The 23,143-nt window shown below is 33.0% G+C and overlaps 2 protein-coding genes across 3 annotated transcripts; one reads left to right on the top strand and one right to left on the bottom strand.

The window, feature by feature from the left end:
- Window positions 1-2,018: 2,018 nt before the first annotated feature.
- On the top strand, window positions 2,019-6,904 carry LOC100804651 (primary amine oxidase). Its single transcript, XM_003535792.5, has 4 exons — window positions 2,019-3,397; window positions 4,277-4,390; window positions 4,887-5,434; window positions 6,434-6,904. Exons 1-4 carry the CDS (start codon window positions 2,066-2,068, stop codon window positions 6,642-6,644), a joined length of 2,205 nt encoding a protein of 734 aa, XP_003535840.1. The 5' UTR covers window positions 2,019-2,065; the 3' UTR covers window positions 6,645-6,904.
- A 2,072-nt stretch (window positions 6,905-8,976) lies between these two features.
- On the bottom strand, window positions 8,977-14,551 carry LOC548073 (S-adenosyl-L-methionine:delta24-sterol-C-methyltransferase). Of its 2 annotated transcripts, NM_001251462.2 has the most exons (14): window positions 14,519-14,551; window positions 14,312-14,438; window positions 12,416-12,482; window positions 11,852-11,925; window positions 11,685-11,769; window positions 11,543-11,598; window positions 11,394-11,448; window positions 10,995-11,042; window positions 10,597-10,680; window positions 10,256-10,372; window positions 10,070-10,153; window positions 9,831-9,956; window positions 9,561-9,658; window positions 8,977-9,281 (listed from the first exon to the last, which is right to left on the bottom strand). In NM_001251462.2, exons 2-14 carry the CDS (start codon window positions 14,374-14,376, stop codon window positions 9,218-9,220), a joined length of 1,023 nt encoding a protein of 340 aa, NP_001238391.2. In that variant the 5' UTR covers window positions 14,377-14,438; window positions 14,519-14,551; the 3' UTR covers window positions 8,977-9,217. The 2 variants fall into 2 exon arrangements, with proteins under 2 accessions (NP_001238391.2, XP_040861576.1); XM_041005642.1 differs by lacking the exons at window positions 14,312-14,438; window positions 14,519-14,551 and adding an exon at window positions 14,175-14,193 and having other exon boundaries at window positions 8,995-9,281.
- Window positions 14,552-23,143: the final 8,592 nt, after the last annotated feature.

Raw genomic sequence — 23,143 nt, 5'->3', positions numbered from 1 at the left:
CCTTCAGACAACATCCCTACCCCTTTACCTTTGCCAATAGACATGGCAAGAAAACCCGTAACCGTGAGTACTCGTTCGAATCCATCCCGACTTTAATGGGTAATACCCGAGTTGACCAAGTATGCGTTCGGGTTTGGGTTTTCCCCAATAACCAAAAGTCGGGTACGGGTATGGGTATAGGATTACTACATTCGCTCCGACCCTGAACCCGGACCCACCCCGCCACTTAAATTTTTTAGAATTTTTGCATAATTTAATCAAAAGGCCTAGAATTTTTATTACTAGTTAATTTTATTTTAAAATTTTTACATAATTTAATATTCTTTTCTTAACGATTTTTGTAGATACATGCATTATAATAAATTTATTGATATATAAGTAGTTAAAAATAAATGTTTAACAATCAATTTATTTTTTCTAAAATCAAATTTTTAATATTTTCTTTACAAAAAAAATTATTTTTCTAATTTGAATCGGGTACGGGACGAGGTCAGGGATACCCGATACCCAACGGGTACGAAGATAGGATAATAAATTTTAACCCGTCGGGTATCGGATACGGGTATGGGGACATGTTGGGGAGTCGGGGTCGGGGATTGGGGAGACAATACTCGTCCCTGCCCCGTCCCATTGCCATGTCTATTTGCCAACTACCTCAATTGATAATCAACTCATTATCTCTCCTCTAGCTATCGTGAGCACTCGCAAAGAATCTACTTTTCCAAATTCAAAATTGCAAGTTTTGGTTCAGTGGGATGGATTATCTCTAGATGACACCACGTGGGAAGATTGAGAGCAGTTGCGCTCTACTTATCACCTTAAGGACAAGGTGCTTTTGGAAGTCAACGGGGATGATAGACATAACGACATACAAGCAACAACGTGGGCAAGGCCAAAGAGACAGAGTAATACCCCTACATACCTAAAGGACTTTGTTTAACGGCATAGTGATGAGCTGACAACTTTGTCTGCCACTGCGTTAGACCACCTTGTCTTAGACCACCTTGTCTGCCAATTTTCATTCTGTTAGGATTTTTATCACCTTGTGATCACATAATTACAAATTTTGTTATTGCAATACCATTATAAATACCAACTACATGTAATAAGGCATATATCAATAAAATTTTCATCTTTCTAATCCTTTCTTCTATGTTTATGGGAGGCAATGGCTCTCGAAGTCCAAAGTTGTGAGTGAAGAGCCTAACAACCATTTTTTCGAGATTTTTTGTTTCCCTTCTTGATTTGTGTTTGAGATCTCTTGATTTTAGTATTGATTTATTTTATTTTTATTCTTGATTTTTTATATGATTCTTGATGAGATTGTTTGATAAAAAATTGAGATTTTTTGTTTTCCTTTTTATTCTATTTTGAGATCTCTTGATTCTTTTAGTTTTGATTTGGTGTTGATTTTTGTATAATTCACAAACAAGCTTCAACTTTTTTTTTTTAATTTTGAGAATGAAACCGCACAAAGGATGGGAGCATGGACATTTTGGAAATAAAAAATATTTAAATTTCATGTGTCAGTCACATGCACAATTCATAAACGAAGTTAGAAGAGTTAGGGACTAACGGTGAATCAATGTAATAAGAACACAAAAGTTGGGAAATTTTCTGGTAGGTAAAAAAAAGGAAAAATATATGTAATTAATGAAAATCTTCGGAGTGTCAATATAATTTGCTTTAGATAATATCTTTATATCTTTTGGCAGAAGATAAAGTTTCACTCTTATACTAAAAATTATTTATTTATGATAATTTAATTGTATTAAATAAATATTTATTAATGCAGAATCTAAAATACAATATATATGGAAAAAGAAAAAAAAAATAATGCAAGCGTTGTATTATATCTTTTTTCTCACGGGGAGAGATCACATCCATCAACAAATAATATCATCCAACGGTTGAAAGCAATGCCGGAGAGGACTGGAGAGGGGAGCCGCAGGATCCGCTTCCCAATTACTGAGGTCTCTGACTGTATATATATATACACGTGAAGCTTTCATCTCTGGTCTCAATACTATTCACACAAACTCTCTCTGACTAGTGATATCTATCCATGGAGGCCAAGAACTTGTGGCGCTTCCTGGTTCTTTCAATCGGTGTGGTACTAGTTTTACTTGTCACTTGGCTGCCCAACAAGGAGGCTCTAGACTGCAACCTTTACTCTGGATGGTGCACCTCAAAGAACCGGTTCTACTCTTCAGCACATCCTAATAATCCGATTAAGAAACCATCATTTTCCACATATCATCATCACAAGAACCAACACCATGAATCCGAGATTCCTCAACACCCTCTTGACCCTCTAACCATCCAAGAGTTCAACAAGGTCCGCACCATCCTTTTGAACTACCCTCTCTTCAAGTCCTCATCCAGCTACACTCTCAACTCCGTTGTCCTTGAAGAGCCAGACAAAAAACTTGTCCTCAAATGGAAAAAGGGTGATCTACCCTTGCCTAGGAAGGCTTCCGTGGTTGCATATGTGAAGGGAGACTCACATGTGCTCACGGTGGACCTCGAAACCGGCCAGGTGGTGAGCCAGGAAGCCATCACCTGGTCGGTCTCAGGTTACCCCACCATGACCCTAGAGGACATGGTGGGAGTACTTGAGGTTCCCCTCAAGAGCACCGAATTCAACCGCTCCATCACTAAACGCGGTGTCAATTTAGCAGACCTGGCATGCTTGCCAATCTCTTCAGGGTGGTATGGGACACAAGTGGAGGAGAATACAAGGTTGATTAAGGTGCAGTGCTATTCCAAAGAAGGCACTGTGAACTTCTACATGAAACCAATTGAGGGTGTGACTGCCTTAGTTGACATGAATAAAAAAGAGGTGCTGTCAATTTCAGATAATGGCCAAAACATCCCTGTGGCCAATGGAATTAACACTGACTACCGTTACTCCATTCAGAAGCTGAATGGAGGAGAGTTGAGGATGCTGAATCCAATATCCTTGGAGCAACCAAAAGGTCCAAGCTTCACAATTAATGGGCACTTGGTGAAATGGGCAAACTGGGAATTTCATCTGAGACCAGACCCAAGAGCTGGGATCATAATTTCACAAGCCAAGGTGAGGGACCCTGACACATCAAAGCTGAGAAGTGTAATGTACAAAGGGTTCACCTCTGAGCTATTTGTGCCATACATGGATCCCACACAAGATTGGTACTTTAAGACATACATGGATGCTGGTGAGTATGGATTTGGGTTGCAGGCAATGCCACTAGACCCCTTGAATGATTGCCCCAAGAATGCTTACTACATGGATGGTGTCTTTGCCTCTTCCGATGGAACACCATATCTCCAACCCAACATGATTTGCATTTTTGAGAGTTATGCTGGTGACATTGCGTGGCGACATGCAGAGTGCCCCATCACTGACCTCAAGGTTAAGCATGTTATCATATCAGTCATACTTTTTGTTTCTTTCTTTCCCAACCTCTTGTTCTAACTTTTGCTGCATCAAATATAGTATGTAGCTTTTTTTCATTTGGAATTTGTTATGTGATTGACTATGCTATATATATGTGCTAGCTTATAGAGTATTTCTTTGGTATGTCCTTAAGCATATGTTGTTGATTATGATAAACTGGACCAGAAATTGTTGAAAGTGCGGTGTTATCATTATTGAAATTGTGCACCTGATATAAAGTAACAGAGGTAAGTTTGTACAGAGAATTGTAGAGACTGTTTTCCTTGCTTCCTCAAAACCGAACATAAAAGAATATACCGATTTTGAGAGGCCTGGATAGAATCATCAGTTCTGTAAATAATATTTGATAAAATGCTAAGTTTCAATGACAATGCTAACCAACATCACATATCTGGGATAAAGTGGTGCTCATACCTTCTTTGTGGTGCTATGCTCCTGGTCTTCTTTCTTCCTCTTCTCTAATCAATGTTTTTCCTACTTACTACTATTATTATTGTTATTATTAACATGAGAAGTATTCGTGCTATATAACATAGGAATTATATGAAGTCAGTGTGGGCATATATGCCCACATTGAAATACACATGACTCTTCCACTGGCTTTGAACTTTGAAACACAAATGTAGTTATGGTGACATTTGGGAATATGTGCATACTGTTAAAATCATGGACATAGTGCTAGTTTCTAATTATGCACATTCATAAAATTATGAATTCTGAGTATTTTCTCGTTGCCAGTTCATTGATCATCACGAATCATGATGCTGCCTTGCTCTTCATATAGTTCAAAGGATTTTATCTCAACATATTTTTGGGTTTGTGCTACTGTGGCAGGTTACAGAAGTGAGGCCAAAGGTGACACTAGTGGTTAGGATGGCAGCAGCAGTAGCAAACTATGACTATATCGTGGATTGGGAATTTCAAACTGATGGGCTAATCAGAGCAAAGGTTAGTGAAGGAAATTCAATTTAGTTTCTACATATTCTTTTTAGGATAGAAATTAAGTCCCAATAACCTCTTCAGGCTTGTGTATAATAAACTAATCAACATGTGATGTGATGCATTAACATATATACAAAGTAGGGCTCCAATCCAAACTTCTTGAAAACTGTGTGTATAGTAAGCTAATCAAGATCGTGGATATGATAAATGAACATATAAAGTGTGGCTGCGATACAAAAATCCTGATAACATTTAACATTAATTAGTCAAGTGACCACGACTTTATGCAACTTTTTCAATAATGTCTCCCTTGTGCAGTGTGTTATGGGCTATAAATTGTCAAGTTGTTCACGTAATAGAAAAATGGACAACTTGCACTATAGATTGATGGTTTAGGATAAGATAGATGAACCTTTCTAGATTGATGGTAATGTTTTTTCTCTTATTGTATTCGTATTCAATTGTTTATGCTAATATGAAGGCATTTATTTGTCGGATGCAGGTTGGACTGAGTGGTATCTTGATGGTGAAAGGAACTACCTATGAGAATATGGATCAAGTTCCCAACCAAGAATATCTTTATGGAACCCTTTTGAGTGAAAACATTATAGGTGTAATCCATGACCACTTTATCACATATTACCTAGATATGGACGTTGATGGCTCTGACAATTCATTTGTTGAGGTAAACATAAAGAAGCAAGAGACCTCTCCAGGAGAATCACCCAGAAAGAGTTATCTAAAAGCTGTTAAAAAAGTGGCAAAGACAGAGAAAGATGCTCAAATAAGACTTCAACTCTATGACCCATCGGAATTTCATGTGGTGAACCCATTGAAGAAGACAAGGATAGGGAACCCTGTTGGGTACAAATTGGTTCCAGGTGCCACAGCAGCTAGCCTGCTGGATCCAGAAGATCCTCCACAGAAAAGAGCAGCTTTTACAAACAATCAAATATGGGTTACTCCTTACAACAAAAGTGAGCAATGGGCTGGTGGTTTATTTGCTTACCAGAGCAAAGGGGATGATACTCTTCAAGTCTGGTCCAACAGGTCAAAGATTCTTTTCATGATTCTACCTTTCCTTTCTCATGGTTCAATTCCAATTCTATAATCACGGCTGTCACATTTGCTAAAAGAAAAATTCACTTACCGACGAAATAAATACTCCCTACCTTTTCTTTTATAAGTAAAAAAAATTAGTTTCACACTGATTAATAAAATTATTAACTTCATTAAATGGTGTCATTTTTAATTAAAAAAAACCTTAAACTATTATTCAATTGAAATTTGATGTTAAACATAGATTCCTTATTAAATGAAGGTACTTTGAACATAATTTTATTAAATGAAATATTGCTTATAAAAAATTTAAAAAAATATATATTTTTTCTTATAAGAGAAAATGGATATCAAGGAACGTTTAAAAAGAGCCTTAACAATACACTTAATACTTTTCTTGATAATCTTTCTAATATTGATTTAAATTTGTGCTGGTCCCATCACTTTGGAAGTAAGTCTACTTAAATAAGGCCCATATATTTGGTAGAATCTATATATAATTTTAATTAATTATAAAGTGTGTTAGAAAGAACATAAGAGTATATGTTGAGAGAAATAAATTTCTTAAATAAATTTCACGATCTCAGAGAGTTAATTAATTAATTCTGAACTTTCAACTAGAAAATTTCTTGACTTAAGAAAAATATATTACTTGCCGTTCTCATTATTATATACCATATGTATATAAAAATGAAATACAATTTAAGATTATTATTTGTGGGAGAGAATGAGAGACATTGCAGTTCTCCTTGTCTTTGTCATGTTTCATAAATAAAGGGGGAAAAAACGTGTACTCAATAAACTTAGGTTGGACATCACTAGCCTAATGCGCTAAATTATCTTTTACTTCAAATTAAATTGCTTAAATCACCTCAATCACACTTACGTATTGATAGAAAATTAGATATAATATGAGTTTGAATTTGGTGCCTAGTGAAGACATTATATGATACTATTAATTTCTTAGACTGCTGATATTTTAATATGCAGGGATCGTCCAATTGAGAATAAAGACATTGTTTTGTGGTACACAATAGGGTTCCATCATATACCCTGTCAAGAGGACTATCCTGTCATGCCTACTGTATCATCAAGTTTTGATTTGAAGCCTGCTAATTTCTTTGAGAGAAATCCAATCCTTGGAGTCCCTCCCAATTTCGAAGATGATTTACCTGTTTGCAAGGCTCGTGATTCAGCTTGAGATCCCATCAGTTGGTTTTTAGTCTAATTAGATACATGCTTTATTTATGCATGTAGCAAATGATGATGCCCAGACTGAACTTTAAACCTAACTTAAAGTAAAGAGGGTCTAGTTCTGTTGATTAAACAGAATGTATAAATATTGTAAAACCTTTTGATACCATGTTTAATTCTTATGTATAAGAAAAATTATGATGTTAAAAATCTAGAAAGTGACTTGAATCAATATAAATAAATTTGTGAATTCAATCACAGTTTGAATATCACATAAACTCACAGTAGATTTCAAAGTTTGGACTTCATCTGTCAATTACATAGTGGTTCAAATAACATAATGTTTCTTAAATACTAGTTGAGTGCAGACCAAATGTTATGGTTCAAAACATGTAATTGATTGACAAAACCAGGAAATAGAACAACACAGCAGCAAAAATCCAAAGGCTAATAACGTTGAATCAAAACAAAGATAAGGAATAGAAGATGAACACGAGCAATTAGGTGGTTCGGTCACAAAGGACCTACATCCACAAGAAAGAAGCGAAACCGATCTTCTATGGTCCAAGAGTTACAAAGATGTATGTGTATAAATAAAATCTTGTTTGGTAATTTCAATGTTGAGATAACAATATCAAGGATCCCCAAGTTTCAACTTTATCTCTCTCACACACTTCGATCTTCCTCTCATTGTGATTACAAGAATGGGACCTAGGTTTTACAACATGCCATAAGGAAATATTCCTATGTTTGTATAGCACTCAAGAAAACAAGGAAGAAATTACCAAGACAGAACAACTGAAAACAGCTGGTTGTTGGCCACCAGCTAACTTATCAGAAAATTATTTCTACCTAACTTGACATCTTGCAAACTGAAATTAGAGACACATCTTCACACCAAAATTATTTTTTACACGATTTCATCATTAATATATACTATAATATATGAATGAAATGTCCAATAACATTACTCACATGAGAAAATTAAAAAAATTGCATAAACAAATTAAAATGGATCACAATATTTTCTTATCATATTTGTTATACAAATTGATTAACAATATCTGTAATCTATAATAAATTCAAAGTAAAATATTTTCAAATAGAAAAGTTTCATGTATGTGTCAATCTATAGAGAAATTTCACACGAAATCTTATCCCACTAAAATTAGGAAATTTTGATTTTATTCTATCATTTTATTGAGCATAGCACAAACACGGAACAAAATCACTAGTCTCACTTGATGTAACATCAATTAAAATTTAAACTTGACTTTCACGTGAATTTCTCTCTCCCATTCTCATTCCTATCCCAATTTTATTTGGTACGGTACCACTCTCCTCCATCTTCTCCAACCCCAAACCAATTTCAAATCCAATTCAGTGTTATACTAATATTTAAATTAATTTTAATATAATCTGAATTAATGTTATACCAGTGAAGAAGGCAGTGCAGATTAGATCGGGAAAGTCTGTTGATTGAGGTTCTGCCATGTAATGAGGTTCTGGCATTGACATTAATTTATAATATTCATCATGTAATTTGACATACATAAGATAATTATTTTATCGATAATGGACATATTAAATAGTTAATTTGATTAAAGTTTGATTGTGGGGGAGGTGCGATGGTATTGGCTGGATAATTCATTCAAGGTTCATCAAAAGCACATGAGGATTGATTACTAATGGAGTAGTCGTATTTTGATTGTGGAGATGTGATTCATTATGTAGAAATGGTTGTTCTTTTACCTTGACAGTTGAGGAGAAGAGTGATGTTTTAGAGTGATGCGTGGAGATCTCCAACTGTGACTCGAGTGGTCTAAATCCATCTTTGTTACCAGTTCATTATTTGTCCTTTATTTATCCTAAACAATGTACAATTTTAATCTCTTATTGGTTTAAGTTAATTAAGTCTCCATTTTTAAAATTAAGTAAATTAAAGTCAGTTAATTTTCTTATATCTGAAATTTTCAAGCTCTTATTTTGTACTCAATATTTATAACTTGAATCGATTCCTTTCTATTAATAAATTACTAACTAAAAGCTTAAATTTCATAAAAAAAAATCAAAATTTCCCTTCAAATTCTAATCTCATCTTATAAAATTGAAAAAAATTATTAGGTTTTGCTAAATTTCTTGATTTTAAAGTTTTAAATTATTTCACATCCCAAAATACATCATAAACTCCCAAATAATTGAATGAGTATAGAAAAAATGCTCTGATTCTAAATTTGCTTAGTTTTAAAATTAGAGCAACTTTATTGGCTTATTGCTTATAAAAAAAATTAGCTAAAAAAAAACTAAGACTAAAATTACGCGCAATTCAAACTACCAAAGACAAAAACTGCAAATCCTTTTAAACAAAGTAAAAGAGCATATAATATGTAGGGTAAACAAAATATGGAGGAGCACTGCTTCATCGAAACAAGCAGCAAAATGAAGTGTTGGTAACCTAAACAAAACAAAGAAACAGCAAGAATCACTAAGGCAACAAGGCCAAAAACAATCCTAGCTTACGGTTCACCCTACCAGAATCACCGTAACTGATGAAAACAGCAACCTATTTGTACAGCCAGCTTAGTTCCTGTCTAAATCAGGCTTCCGTGCCAGGAAGAAGTACATTGGTGTGAAAATCTCTCTCCTGGAAGAGTAACAAACACAAGACAAGTTTCAGATTACTCTGCTCAAGAAAAAATTTCATTGGCCAGTGTTCATTAATCTTCGTATGTTATTAATCAGTGTTCCTCTCAAGGATAAGATGGACTCAGATTAGAGACCTTAAGGATTAGAAATTGCCGCATTGTTGAGAACTGTACATGTTGCAAAGAGCATTCTCATTTTTACTCAGTTGAAAAACAATATCCATAAATTTCGTATGCGTGGCTAGAAAGTAATATTATGAGATAGATGCAAAACTTACTTCCCTCCTTCAACTAGTCCCTCTGCAGCCTTCTCCAGGAAGTCTTGAACCCTTAGACTACCCTTTGGAGCCAGTCCAACATACTCCAGAACCTTGACCTACAGATATAAATTTGTAGCCCCAACCAATATTGAATGAGTAATAAAAGAAATGAATCCCCAAATTCTCACATGCAACCAAATTATAGAAGAACTCTACAAGGAATCATACCCAAGACCAAAAGATACACAAGTGAAATAAATTTACAGATATGATATTCAACATCAATACCATGTTTTTGGTGAAAAGTCGCCCGACAGCAGTTAGACGGAAGCTACTCAGTGAGAAGTGACTTTTGTCTAAAGGCAAATACCAAGGAAGAGGAGAGTCCACTGCTAGATCTTTCTCCCATATTACCTTTTACACGGAAAAAGGAAAGAATCCCCCTTTAGCCAATTAGGTTCAACACTTGGATATACAAAAACCAATACTAGGTGAAAGGTGACAACTAAGAATAAATTGATGTTCACCTCAAAACCTGCTTGCTTCAGAGCTTCAAGACACTTAGCAGTCAATCGAATGTCAGGTAGCCCATCACCAATCTCAATTTCTGCCTGTAAGAAGGAATTTTATCTATTGAATTACAAACCAAGAGGTTTCAACAGACTTAATAGATAAACCACAATCTAAATTCAATCTACACCACTGTATCATACCTTGATTTTTTGGTGCTCTGGGTTTTGGGGATCAAAAGAATCGGTCATGCACCATTCATAAGCAGCAAAATATTGACCAGGCTTTAACACTCTAAAAATCTCTTTATAGCATCCATACTATCCATAATTTCATGGCAGGAAAAATAAGTGTCAGACAATACAAATTATAGACACCATTTTATAGATTCACAATTAACACATGCACTTCATGCTATTATGCAGGCCACATTGAAGTTGGTTCATAGTACTTTACAATTTATGGGTGAATGGGTAGATAGAAAGTTGTAGTAGGGGTAAAGAAGAATGTGAAACCAATTAGAGTATAAAATACTGTCACATACAGCATCCGGTGCATGGCAAGTGGCTTCAATCGCATACACTGCATCAAAACTGTTGTCTGGGAATGGCATTTTCATGAAGTCAGCCTGCATTATCAAATATGATCATGTTAATTATCACTTCAAATCAATTTCTTTTTTTTTTTGTTGAGGCTAAGATCACATGTTTGGTTATGCTTAATTTACAATAGCATTTTATCCAAAAAGCTGTATCTTCAGCATTTTGATTATAAGTTTTTCAGAACACCACAGAAGCTAATCCCAACTCTCTAAATAGCATATTCAATGTAACATGTATAACTGAAGTAGAACAATTTTATAAAACATTGGACCAATAAATGCTGAAATAAAAGGCCTCCTACTCCCATTAAAGGGAAATAATATGATTTACAAAATTCAACCTTGACAAAATTGCAAGTCTTGTCCACTCCAGCAATGCGATTGAGTTCCTGTTTATTAGCAAAAATCTGTTAGTGATCAAAATATGCAGAAATTTTATTGTATTATTATCTTTTAAAAAAAATTGAGAACCAAATAATTCCTTTATCAAAAAGGCTTTTAAGAACTATTTAACACGACAGACTATGTATATTAAATTAATACAAGATGACTGTCATAACCCAAATGTACATTAAGTAAATAATTAACATTTGCACAATGCATCAATTTTATGTGAGAACAAACAACAGTGACAGTATACTAGTATATGATGATTGAACTAAAGGTCAAAATAACTGTGTCAATGCATAATAATTTACACCTCAAAATTGTTTCAATGAACTTAATCTCATAACATATACCTTTCCTCTTGTTATCTGGTACTCATTGTTATTCAACCCGGTAATTGAAGTTGAGCTGCACAGATACCCCTTGATTTTTGTTAGCTAGTAAAGGTAAAACAGGGAAAGGCAAAGGAAGAGGAAGCCTGAATGAAATCAATCTTGTTTACCTAAATCGAGAAATTTCTCTTAATGGTCCCCCAATTCCACATCCAACATCCAAAACCTAAAACAAATTATAAAGGCTCATGAAATTTTTAAAAAAAAAATATTGTAAATCAGATATCAGCTTGCTTAGTTGTTTTATTGAACCTTCTGCCCTGGCTTCAGTCCAAGTTGTAAAGGAAGGAAGTGTTCATGTCGCTTGATGCTCTCTCGAAGAGATTCCCCTTTCCATCTGCAAGACAAGAAAATTATCAGCATGATCAAACTATCAAAAATTCTTCAATTTGTTAGCGCAAGATGAAGTAAATGAACACCTGGGTGCAAAATGGAAAGATTCCCCCCAGCCAAACTCATAAAAGCTGGTAACAAGATCGTAGTATTTATTAACCTGAAAACACATGCAAATCTTATCAAGTTATCATATTTGTTTGGCAGATAATCAAATTGACTATAATTGAGACAAAAACACATTACTCCATAACTTCACGAGTCACAAGTTATAGGACATCACTAATGATCAAAGAACATAGCTATAAATGAACAGTAAACATTCATTAAATAATTAAAAAGAAAATATTGCTATAACTTGATCATCTCGACATGAACTTGGCTTAATAACCAATCCAATGACCTAAATATTCAAAATATAGTTTGGATATTGCTTCAGTATCAATTGGATACCTACACAAAAACTGTAAAGATTTCAAGTTTCCAGAAAAACAAAAGTTCATCTTATAGGATTAAACTCATTTTAGTTTTTCCAGAAAGAAAAAAAAAGTTTTCCTTTTGGAGAAAGAGTAAACATAAAATCACAAAGTTCATCTTATATAAGTTGCAGGTTAAAAAAAAAAAGTTGCCAATATTAATATATCTCTCACCATATCGGTATAATTAGCTTTCCTCTCTTCCTCTTGACCTCCATAGCAAACATGATACTTCTCATACCTGAACCATAAAATCAATTGCATTTATAAGCTCTATATTCAAAAGAAAAAGAAAATGAAAAATTGTCATGCATAGCAACAGCCATAAGAAAAAAATTCTTAGCCATAAGCACCAGCTACAATGATTTACAACAAACTCATATTTTTAAATGGCAATAGTTATGCTTATGCCCCCATATATAGCAGTGTTATTATATTAAATAACATAGAAATACATGATTACTCATCCACATATAAATAATTAGCCTAAATATAATTTTAAAATTTCATAGCAGCTCGCTAATTTTAGTGTAGCCAATCAACATCAATCCATTGTACTAAATTTTCCTTAGTTTTACAAATCAAAGTTTTAGATATTCATGATTACTAAGTTGAACAAAATAATGAAACAGACCCAAATTTACAAATTTGAAATTTCAGAGACACTGTTCAGAACTTCAGATTAACGCAAGCTAAAACTCTCAGTTCATTCTCTTCCAAATTTTTCCAAAGATCTATCTGATATTCTGATACAAACCAAAAGAATTGAACTACAGAGCAAAAAATAGCATAGCTAGTAAAATTCTGAAGCCATTGTTCATTTTCATTTCAACTAGCACATTCCTGATTATCATCAGAGTAATATTTGCTTAGCAGCAAGAAATCTGAAATCGTTTTTCAGTTTTGTTTCACCTATATCACTCACATCTGACATCAATATGCTGTGACTTTTTCATAAAGTCACAAGCTGTATGAGACAAGGTGGACCCAGATATGTTTCATTTTTTCATAAAGTCCAAAACATTCCACGCAAGATCATAAAGCTTGAAGCTTTAAGTCTCACCCCCAACATTTTAATACTCTTTTATAGAAATGCATACCGTGATCACTTTACATCGGATTAAACTAGAGGATTCTTGACTTTTCTTGTTCTTTCATTTCCATTCACTAAAAAATTCATTAATCCCCATCCCCCAGCATTTTAATTTTTTTAAATAAATTGATCCCCCAATATTCGTTCATAGTTATAGAGTACTCAACCCCTGACACCTGTATTATTAGATTCAACATTTTTCCATCCAAATTTACCAAATAATTGCAATTACTAGCATTTTAATATAAAAAATTACTAAAACCCACTATTTTGCTTACTTTAAAGATAGAATACAATCACCCAATTTTCCCAGCCTACAATTCCGTAACAAAATCCTTTAAACCAGCTCATAGCACCAGAAAGATTCTCAAATACTCCCAAAACTGGATTTGACTCCTCACTCACAAATCCCAACAATTGATTAATCAGTTGAGAGTCGTGACAAAATCAAATGAGTGGTGGAAAAATTTGACACGAAAAAGTACGACAAGACATGTGTTTATGTTTTATTAGATAATAATAATAATAATAATAATAATAATAATAATAATAATAATAATAAAATAAAAAATAAAGAGAAGGTATTTCGTATGTGATTTCGTACTTCAATGTTCATACCAAAATCCATTTTCCAAATCGAATGTAAACACAGCTACATACATAGTCACGACAAACTTAGGACATGAAACAACTCGACGCCAATTGATTCACGATTCACGTTTTTGGTGGTCCAATCGAGCATATATAAATATAGTATAAAATAAAATCTAAAATTAATTATAAGCTCAACTTAATTAATTAATTATTATTAATATACTTAATCCTCTGTGGTGATGATACCTCAACTAAGGAGAGCCGAATCCCTCAGAAAAAGTGAGTCCAACCGAGACTCAAAATCTAAAATGGCAATGCGCAGCCACAAATTTTTCTGTTCAGAAAAAAATAAAAAAGGACAGAAAAGAGAGAAACATATATACTTCTGAACGGCAGAGAGAACTTCGGCTTTGTCAATCTTGCCACCGAGATTGGATGCCAAATCCATAGCTGCTAGCCTGCTACAACCTCCGGTGCCTTCGGCGGAACACAAAACGACCTCGTTTCGATCTGAACACAGAATGAATTTATTTTACGTTAAAGGAAAAAGAGAAGTAAGTGAGTGAGGGAGAAAAGGAGAAGTGGCTCACGTTGGATGGAGAGAGAAAAAAGAAGGCGGATGTAGCGAGAATTTGGTAACAAGTGTTAAATAGAGAAATGGAAATGTATGCATCAAAACAGAGCATGTGCGATGTGTCCTTTTGCTAGCGGGAAAAAACATGAGTTGGCAAGGGAATCCTAATCGGAATATCTTATAGTACAATTATATTATTTAAGAGTTTATTAACTAGAAATTCATCGGCATCTTCGGTCTCGAGGGTAATTAACTTAGGGTAAGTTTAATGGTAGATATTAAATTGGGATCTTAATTTTTTTTTAATCCCACACAATAGGATTAAAGATTTTTTAAGATTTTTTTCTTTTTTTAGTGATAAATTTCACGTTAGGATTTAGGTCCCACATGGATCACGTTTTTAAATATTTTATTTAATTATTTATTAAATTGAATATAATTAATTAGTATTAATTTTAATGAAAAATTAAAGAAAAAATATAAATATTAAGAAATAAGAAAATGAGAAAAATTTAATTTTTATTTGTGACTAAATGTTAAAGAAATAAAAAATACATAAATTAGATAATAAAAAAACATTAATGTCAACCAAAAATCGAATTTCATTATTGTTATGACTATAACGTTCTCAAATATGCTCTTCAATCTATTTAAAGTTGTTGATGAATTCCTCTTACATGCATAACGCATCTTGTTTTCAAGTATATAGCAAAATCAGGAGTAGTACAATTGAAATGTCATTTTCTACGTGATCACAATCAACATCAACATTATCATTGAATATATCTCGTTCATCCTCGACAATCATGATATGCAATATAATGCATGTCAATATTATCTCTTTCATTGTATCTATGTTCCAGACACATGATGGATTACATATAATTGCAAATCGAGATTTGAGCACACCAAATACTCGTTTCACATCTTTTCTTGTTGTTTCTTGACATTTTGCAAATAGTTTTCTTCTAGGACCTTGTGGCATTTGTATGATCTTCACAAAATGTGGCCCAATCAGGATAAATACTATCTGCAAGATAGTACCTCATATTATATGAAATTTCACTAATTGTAAATTATATTGAAGGAGTTCGCCTTGTAAAACGTCATCAAGCACAGGCGATTGGTTTAACACATTAATGTCATTGTTTGAACCTATAACTCCAAAAAATGTATGTCAAATCCATAAGTCTTGTGAAGCGACGATTTTAAGTACTATTTTGGGTTTGCGATGATCACCTCTACGATATTGGCCCTGCCATGCAATTGAACAATTTTTTCACTCCCAATGCATGAAATCAATAGAACCTAACATACCTCGAAACCCTTGTGCATCTCCAATTTGTAGTAGGCGATTGATGCCATTGTTGTTGAGTCTTCTCAAGTACTTTTGTCCAAATATCTCATTGACACCCCTTACAAATTTTTGTAAGAATTGAGTTGTAGTGCATTCACCAATTCTAATGTACTCATCCACGCAATCAGCAGGTGATACATATGCCAGTATATGAATAGCTATAGTGCACTTCTGCAATGGTGAGAGACTCATTCTACCAACAACATCAAATCTCATTTGAAAATACTCATCGTGATTACTAAGAGCATTGACATTTCAAATGAACAATTGTCCCCACATTCAGAACCTACATCGGAATTGAGTCTCTGTGTATATCGAATTTTCTAAGAAGTAGTCATTCATCAATCGTAAATGTCCATCTTCACAATTGCGATTAATGACTCTTTTAGGCCTTCTGTATTGATTGTTGTTGCCTCCTTGTTGTTGCATCGCACGTAAGTAACTCATGATTTGTTCATCACTATCGTCATCAAGTGTTTCATAAACAATTTGTTTCTAAACTCTACCGAAGTCATTATTTCGACCCATTGTATAAATGATTGATTGCACAAACAAGTGAAAGAAGAATTTGTTTGAAGGAGATGTACAACAAAAAATGTGAATTAAACAATTAAATAGCAAGTTGTATAATCATTAATTTCATAATGGTTAGTTTCATAATGGCTAGTTTCACAAATAAAAAAATTGAACAAATTAAAATACAGTTAAAAAAAACAAGTCAAACACGATTCCTAAAAATACAAATCAAAAGATGGTTACAACAAATTAAAACTACTTAACAAATTAATACTAGATTCTTAGTTTATGCCTAATTATTTTACAAAAGGCTTCATGGTCTTTGAGTTGAGTTTCAAACATTGTAGATGTGCCCTTCATTAGGATGTCGTAATACTCATTTACCAATTCTTTCTCCCTTAAGGCAGAGTTTGGCATTGAAAACATTTATTTCCCTCATTGCTTCCTCCACACCAGTCAGGTCCACGGGATTGGTAGATGTTCCTACTCCTTTCCCCTTGCTCTTCCTTGTGATTGCCTTTTGCCCCATTGGATGGACAATTGGAGACGATGTGTTAGCTTCAGCATCTTCGACCAGTGTTTCTAGATTAGATGATGATGAATATGCCCCAGATGCGGAAATCTTCATCCTTTAGAGCAATTATCAGTAAACTGTTCTAACCATTTCAGTTGATCTTTCAAAAGTTGTCAAGCATGTTCCAAACCAAAATCGGTTCTTTCGTCTTCCTTCCAAATGGCATATGCATTAAGCATGACATTGTTATCCGTGCAACCACTTTTCTTCAATGATATTTCTTTCTTGTAATGACTCTTGAATTTTTACACGTCCAAATTAATTTTTTACCATCTCGATTTCAATTTATTAATTGTTTTTTCACAGATTTTACCTTGAAATTTGTTGTAATTTTCATGACTCTCAACCAAAACCCTTCTTTTTCTTGACCAACACCAACAATTGGATCGGTTGAGATATTGAGCCATAAACTAATAAGGCGTGTATCTTCTTTAACTGCAAAGGCAACTCGAGACTTTATTTTTGTTGAAGACCCACCTATTTCCTCAACGATGATCTTGTATAGCCCAATTTGGGTAGAAAATTATGAAAATTGCGCACCAACATCATCATTTGAAACCATCGTAGGACTCTTTGATGGGATTGAAAGAAATGTTTGTGAACTTTGAGAATTAACGGTAGAAGGGGTTTGAGTGTTTGACATAAAATAATTTGGTGGTGGTGGTGGTAAAAAAGGAGGACGATTTTGTGAATTTTGGGTCGAAGGAGGCATGTTGTAATTTTATATAATATATATATATATATATATATATATATATATATATATATATATATATATATATATATATAACTTTGACAATCAAATTGATTTTGATCCATTTGGAAAAAAATTTAACTGAGCTTGAATTTGGAAAATAGAGATTGACAAATGAAAAATGAGAATGACAATTGGGTGTACAAATTGTTACTATTGAACCAATTTATACTGTACAGATTTTTTTTTCTGACCGTTACACTGTGCATCAATTTTTTTTTTGCTATTGTTCATGCTTTCTTCATCCAATTTTTTTACCGTTACTGTGTACCCAGTGACCACTTTCACCTTTATCCTTCCCCCAACATGTCACTTACACCTTTCTCCTTCACTCTCTTTTTTTTCAATTTTTTCTCCTACCTCTTCTTCTTCCTTTCTTCTTCTTTCTTCCAGCCCTCTCCCTTTTTCCTTCTGCCCTTCCCCAGCCTCCCTCCCCCTTTTTTTTTATTCTTCCTCTTCTGTTGGTTTTTTTTCTTCTTTCCACGGGTTGGAGTTGGTTAGTTTTTGTTTTTAAGTAATATTTTATTTTTTTAAGCTTGTGCAGAGATCTTTAAGGTTCTTATACAAGAATCCATTCTCCACCCTTGATATCTCTACCACACCTTTATTGCAAGAAAAACACAAGACTAGATCTTAAGCTCAAGATCTGACATTATAGTTGCTCTTACAATTTATGAATAAACTACTCCCTCTTCCATCCCCAAGACTTTTTTTCAATTTTATTTATCCTTTTCTATTCTTTTTAAGTTGTTTTTTTTAATGTAAATTAATTATTTTTATCCAAATACTCATGTTAAGGATAGATTCATTTATTACTTCAAGAATAACTAATCTTCACTATTCATTTTATTGGGATATAATAATTAATATTAGTTATTTATTACCGCTATTAGATCTTAAGAAATTGAATGGTGATTCTTGAATGGTGAAAATGAAAAGTAACTCTAAAAAAGTTTACTCTTTGGGTAAATACATTATGTCTCTTATAAGGATTGAATAAGAAAATTAACACATATTAATTAATTATGTGTGAAAGCAATTAAGTGGAAAAAAAGGGATGGTGAGTCCCAATAAACTTAGGGTAATTTTGACAAAATAATATAAATTATTAACAAATTTAATGTTACTACATATATTAACCAATTTTCTTAAAATATGTGAATTAGTTGAACGAGACTTATATTTAGGAATGGAGGGAGTATATTAAGAAGAAAATACTCATCTTGTGTGTGTGCTCCTGGTCTCCAACAAAAACTATTTACTGCTTTTGATGGAAACTACTATGTACCAATGTCATGATCAAATTTTTTTTCTTACAATTAGTTCATAATTAACTGGGTTCAATCCTCATAAAAAACATTCAAAAAAATAACTAGGAATTCATGAGGATTCTTACCTTGTTTTGGATCATTTATTTAAAATATCATATTAGTCCATTAAATTCATACTTGAAATTCATAAGTTATAATCATGGTTGTCAAAACTAGACCAGACCAACTGGTTCAATCAAAAATTGATGGGACTATCCGGTCTGTTTGAACCCCAAAGACCAATGGCTAATTGAATTGGATAAGAATTGGATGAACCGGGCACGAATCGTTGAAACCTCTAAAAATAAGTGGTTGGAAGGGTTCAACCAGTTCAACAGAATCTCTATTTAAAAAAAAAAACAAAAATTGATAAAACAACATTGTTTTAGCTTGTTTTTTCCCCTCTACTTTCTCTCAACCACGCATAGACCACGCTCTTTTTGTAAAACAACCCTAAATCACAGCTTCTCTTCTCTTCACATTCGGCACACCCTTCTCTGGCAACCATAACCCACGTCAACAGTGCTTCCCATCTTTGGTGGCTCTTCGTTTTGCAGCAATGCAGCATTGTCATCATGTCTCACCCATAACCCACGCCAGCACAAGTATTTCAATATTATGTGTGTTTTTTTCTCTTTGAAGTCTCATGTGAGGGTGTTATCTTCGTTATGTAAAATTGGTCAAAGCTATGGAAATTATGTATAATTTTGATGAACTTGTCTCAAGAGAAACAAAAGAGTCCATTCAAAAGCAATCGAAATTTAGTTTAAAATTCAAGAAGACAAGTGTGCCATCGAAGGGAATTATTTTGAATAAAATTGACGATTACGATAACTTCCTTAAAGCACATGGGTTTGGAAAGCACTCAGAAACAAGATCTTTTCGACAGTCGAAGTATCAGTTAACACAATTATAAAGAAGTTACATGAAGATGTCAAGTAGCATTAGATCTATATATTTAGAAATATCATTGTACACATGTCAAAATCATAGAATTCAACCGTTAGTATTAGAAGTTTATAAATAAGGTTGTCGACTGCCAATTTTGTTGGGGTTGAAACACTATCACTTAATTCCTCACACACCGACAACGCCTACCATCAAAATTTGCTACAGGTTCAATAGGTCATCGTGTATATATTTAATTCTCATCTTTTATAAATTCATGTATCTTTACTTTATTGCATCTTTTTAAACTCTTTACTTTTTTCAATCTCCATTCCTTCTCGAAACCTTTAATTTTTTAATCTCTACTTTTGATTACTTATAAAATCAGTATCAAAATCAAAATAATTATAAAAATAACCTTTAAATCAAAAATACTATTATAAAATTTACTTACAAATCATCTTATAGATCATTATACGGTATTATTATAATTAAAAATAGATGTGTTTATCGAAATTACTATTATTATATATATTAAGTATTAAATAATTCACTGATAAGTTGAAAATTATGAACTTGCTTATTTGATTAAAAAACTCACAATTAAAAATAAATTTTATGTCTCATCTTTAAACATTTATTTGTTAATAGAATCATTTAATAAAAATTATTTTATTGATTTAAAAATATATTTCATTCAAAGAATAAAAAATAAGTATAATTTTTAACATATGCTAACGGAAAATGTTTTTGGGGAACGCTTTGGGATGTCGGGGATGCTTAGGAATTGAAGCTCCAACAGGTGAGATCCATTTTGAGAAAGAGTGAATAGAAAAGGAATTGGAACTTTTTTTTTTCAGCTGACACATTTTTTGTGTTAAGCAACTAAAATCTAGATTACACTAAAAAATACTAAATAATATGAAGAAGAATAGATGGTGATTGTTGACGAGTTTGGCTTCTCTCGTGTCCTTTTTTAAACTGTCTCTTTGAAACAATACAGTTTTCATGATTTTAAAAATTGAATCACAATCCTAAATATTAACACAAGTGATGTCGTTTTGAATGTGCAACACAGAAATAACTTAAAAAGTGACAACAGATAAAACACATCCAATTGTTGGCTGCTCCTTCCACCACTCGCCGTTGATAATTTATTGTCCTTCTTCCTTTTTAATATTATGAATTCGTGGCAGCTTTTTTTGAAGTTAAAATGATGTGCAACAGTGGTGTAAATTATTTTTTTAGTTCAAACTTTATAACTTTAAATTGACATAGGAATTCACTTTGTAGTTTCAATTGATTAATACTTTGTAGTTTCACACTTGTTGAATCGAATTGTTACAGCTTACATGCCATAATATACAGCATATGTATCATTTTATCAATTAGTAGAGTTGGATAAAGTTCACGTATACAGGGATATATTATTGAAGGTATAAATGTGTTGCATATTGTGATTTTGTGATCAAATGTAAGTGAGGGGAAGGTTATGGTGTAGACTTTCTGTGGGTAGTTAGGTAGAGGGTATATTGTGAGTGGCAACGAGCCTTTGTTGCTCGGTTGGGTACCTCCGGCACCTTGTATACTCTATTATACTATTTTATATTTTTTTAATATTTAAAAAAAATATTGAACCAGTTCAATTTCGGTTTAATTCAAATTATTTACCCTTGATTTTTACAAACAAAAATTTAAATGAATATAACAATTCAAATCACTCAATATAGTAGATAAAAAATTACCTTTGAATACATGGATTAACTTTGTTAGGTAAATGATGAACTATTTAAGTGTAGAGTATATCATCCATTGATTTTGATAGAGTTTCACTTCAAAGTTCTCTTGCTTGTTTTTTTCTTAATTACTTCTTTATTGAAATGCAGAACTTGAGTCGTCTTTTATAGACTTCAACGAAGGATCTATTACGAGATTAGTATTGGTCTCTTTATATGACCGTTGTCTCACAACTGCAAGTAATGCCATGTGTCACGCTCTGGTCAGAGAGAGAAGGAATATAGTTAGATAATTGCATGTGCTTCTCTTCCTTGTCGAAAACGAATCATGATGAATATTTCTTTTAATTCCTCTTATTCTCTTCTATTTGTCCTTCCTTAAATTTAAATGTTAGCAATTCAAATAAAGAGAGACAAAAATGAAATTGAAAAAGTAGAGTTTGTGCACTTCCCTTTGTAACTAACACTGACTTTCAATGTCACTTATATATATTGTATAAAATAAAATGTGTAAGTGATTATGTTCATTGGACACAAATAAAACAACTTAGTGTATAGACACTAATTTTCACAATAAGTGGACATTGATTAATTAATAGTGCGTTGGACACTAAATATAATTCATTAATAAAGTAGTTCTCCACTTGTGGTTGGACACGTACTAATAAGAGTTGTAAGATAAGAAATAATACTAAGTGTGTTCTTTATGTAATAGGTCATCACTTTAGATTAACTCATTAGTCCATCAATAATTTATACATTTGTAATCATTAAAACCAAGGGCAAGGATGGAGCGTCCAGTAGGCAATGGAATGTGTCCAGACTTAACACCTTCAAGGAAGAGATCCATTATGGGAATAGTGCTTGTCTTAAGGTGATCATTGTCTAACAATTTGCAATTTGTCGCGTTCTTGTGGAGAGAGAAGGAATAAAAAGTACAGACAATTGCATGTGTTCTTCTCTTCAACGAAAAAGACCTCTGAGGAATATTGTTGTGAATGCTTCTATTTCATTATATTTTGTCTTTTCATACTTCAAACATTAACAATTCAAATTAAGAGAGGCAAAAATGAATTTGCAAAAGTTAACTTCGTGCACTTCCCGTTGTAGCTAACACAAATCTAGTATATGGTTGGACGTCAATATAAAATAGTTTATGTAAAAAAAAAAATGTATAAAACTAGCTTTCACAATATAGTGGATGCTAGTCAATAACAAGGCTTTGGGCGCAAACTAATAAGAGCTTTAGGATAGGAAATAATTAGCCTATTTGCTCATATGTAGTAAGTCACATTTCACTTAATAATAGTTCATTAGTCTATCAACAACTTATATCTTTATAATCATCAAAATCATGAGCAAGGATGGATCTTCTAGTTGTGATAATGGACTATCCAGATCTAACATTGATTGCTTAAAGAAAGAATTTGAGATGAAGGATTTAGGAAGGACAAAGTTTGCTTGGGATTACATAGAGTATTTTAATAAAGGTGTTTTTGTGCATCA

This window comes from Glycine max, chromosome 10 (genome assembly GCF_000004515.6).
Source record: "Glycine max cultivar Williams 82 chromosome 10, Glycine_max_v4.0, whole genome shotgun sequence".
In the NCBI taxonomy this organism is placed as follows: Eukaryota; Viridiplantae; Streptophyta; class Magnoliopsida; order Fabales; family Fabaceae; genus Glycine; species Glycine max.
This window is presented reverse-complemented; position numbering and strand designations above follow the sequence as displayed.

Coding starts and splice junctions, on each gene's coding strand:
- LOC548073 (NM_001251462.2), bottom strand. CDS start 14,376: ATGGATTTGGCATCCAATCTCGGTGGCAAGATTGACAAAGCCGAAGTT. Junction 9,659..9,830: donor GACTTTTCACCAAAAACATG/GTATTGATGTTG, acceptor TTATATCTGTAG/GTCAAGGTTCTGGAGTATGT. Junction 9,282..9,560: donor GGACTAGTTGAAGGAGGGAA/GTAAGTTTTGCA, acceptor TTACTCTTCCAG/GAGAGAGATTTTCACACCAA.
- LOC100804651 (XM_003535792.5), top strand. CDS start 2,066: ATGGAGGCCAAGAACTTGTGGCGCTTCCTGGTTCTTTCAATCGGTGTG. Junction 4,391..4,886: donor ATGGGCTAATCAGAGCAAAG/GTTAGTGAAGGA, acceptor TGTCGGATGCAG/GTTGGACTGAGTGGTATCTT. Junction 5,435..6,433: donor CTTCAAGTCTGGTCCAACAG/GTCAAAGATTCT, acceptor TTTAATATGCAG/GGATCGTCCAATTGAGAATA.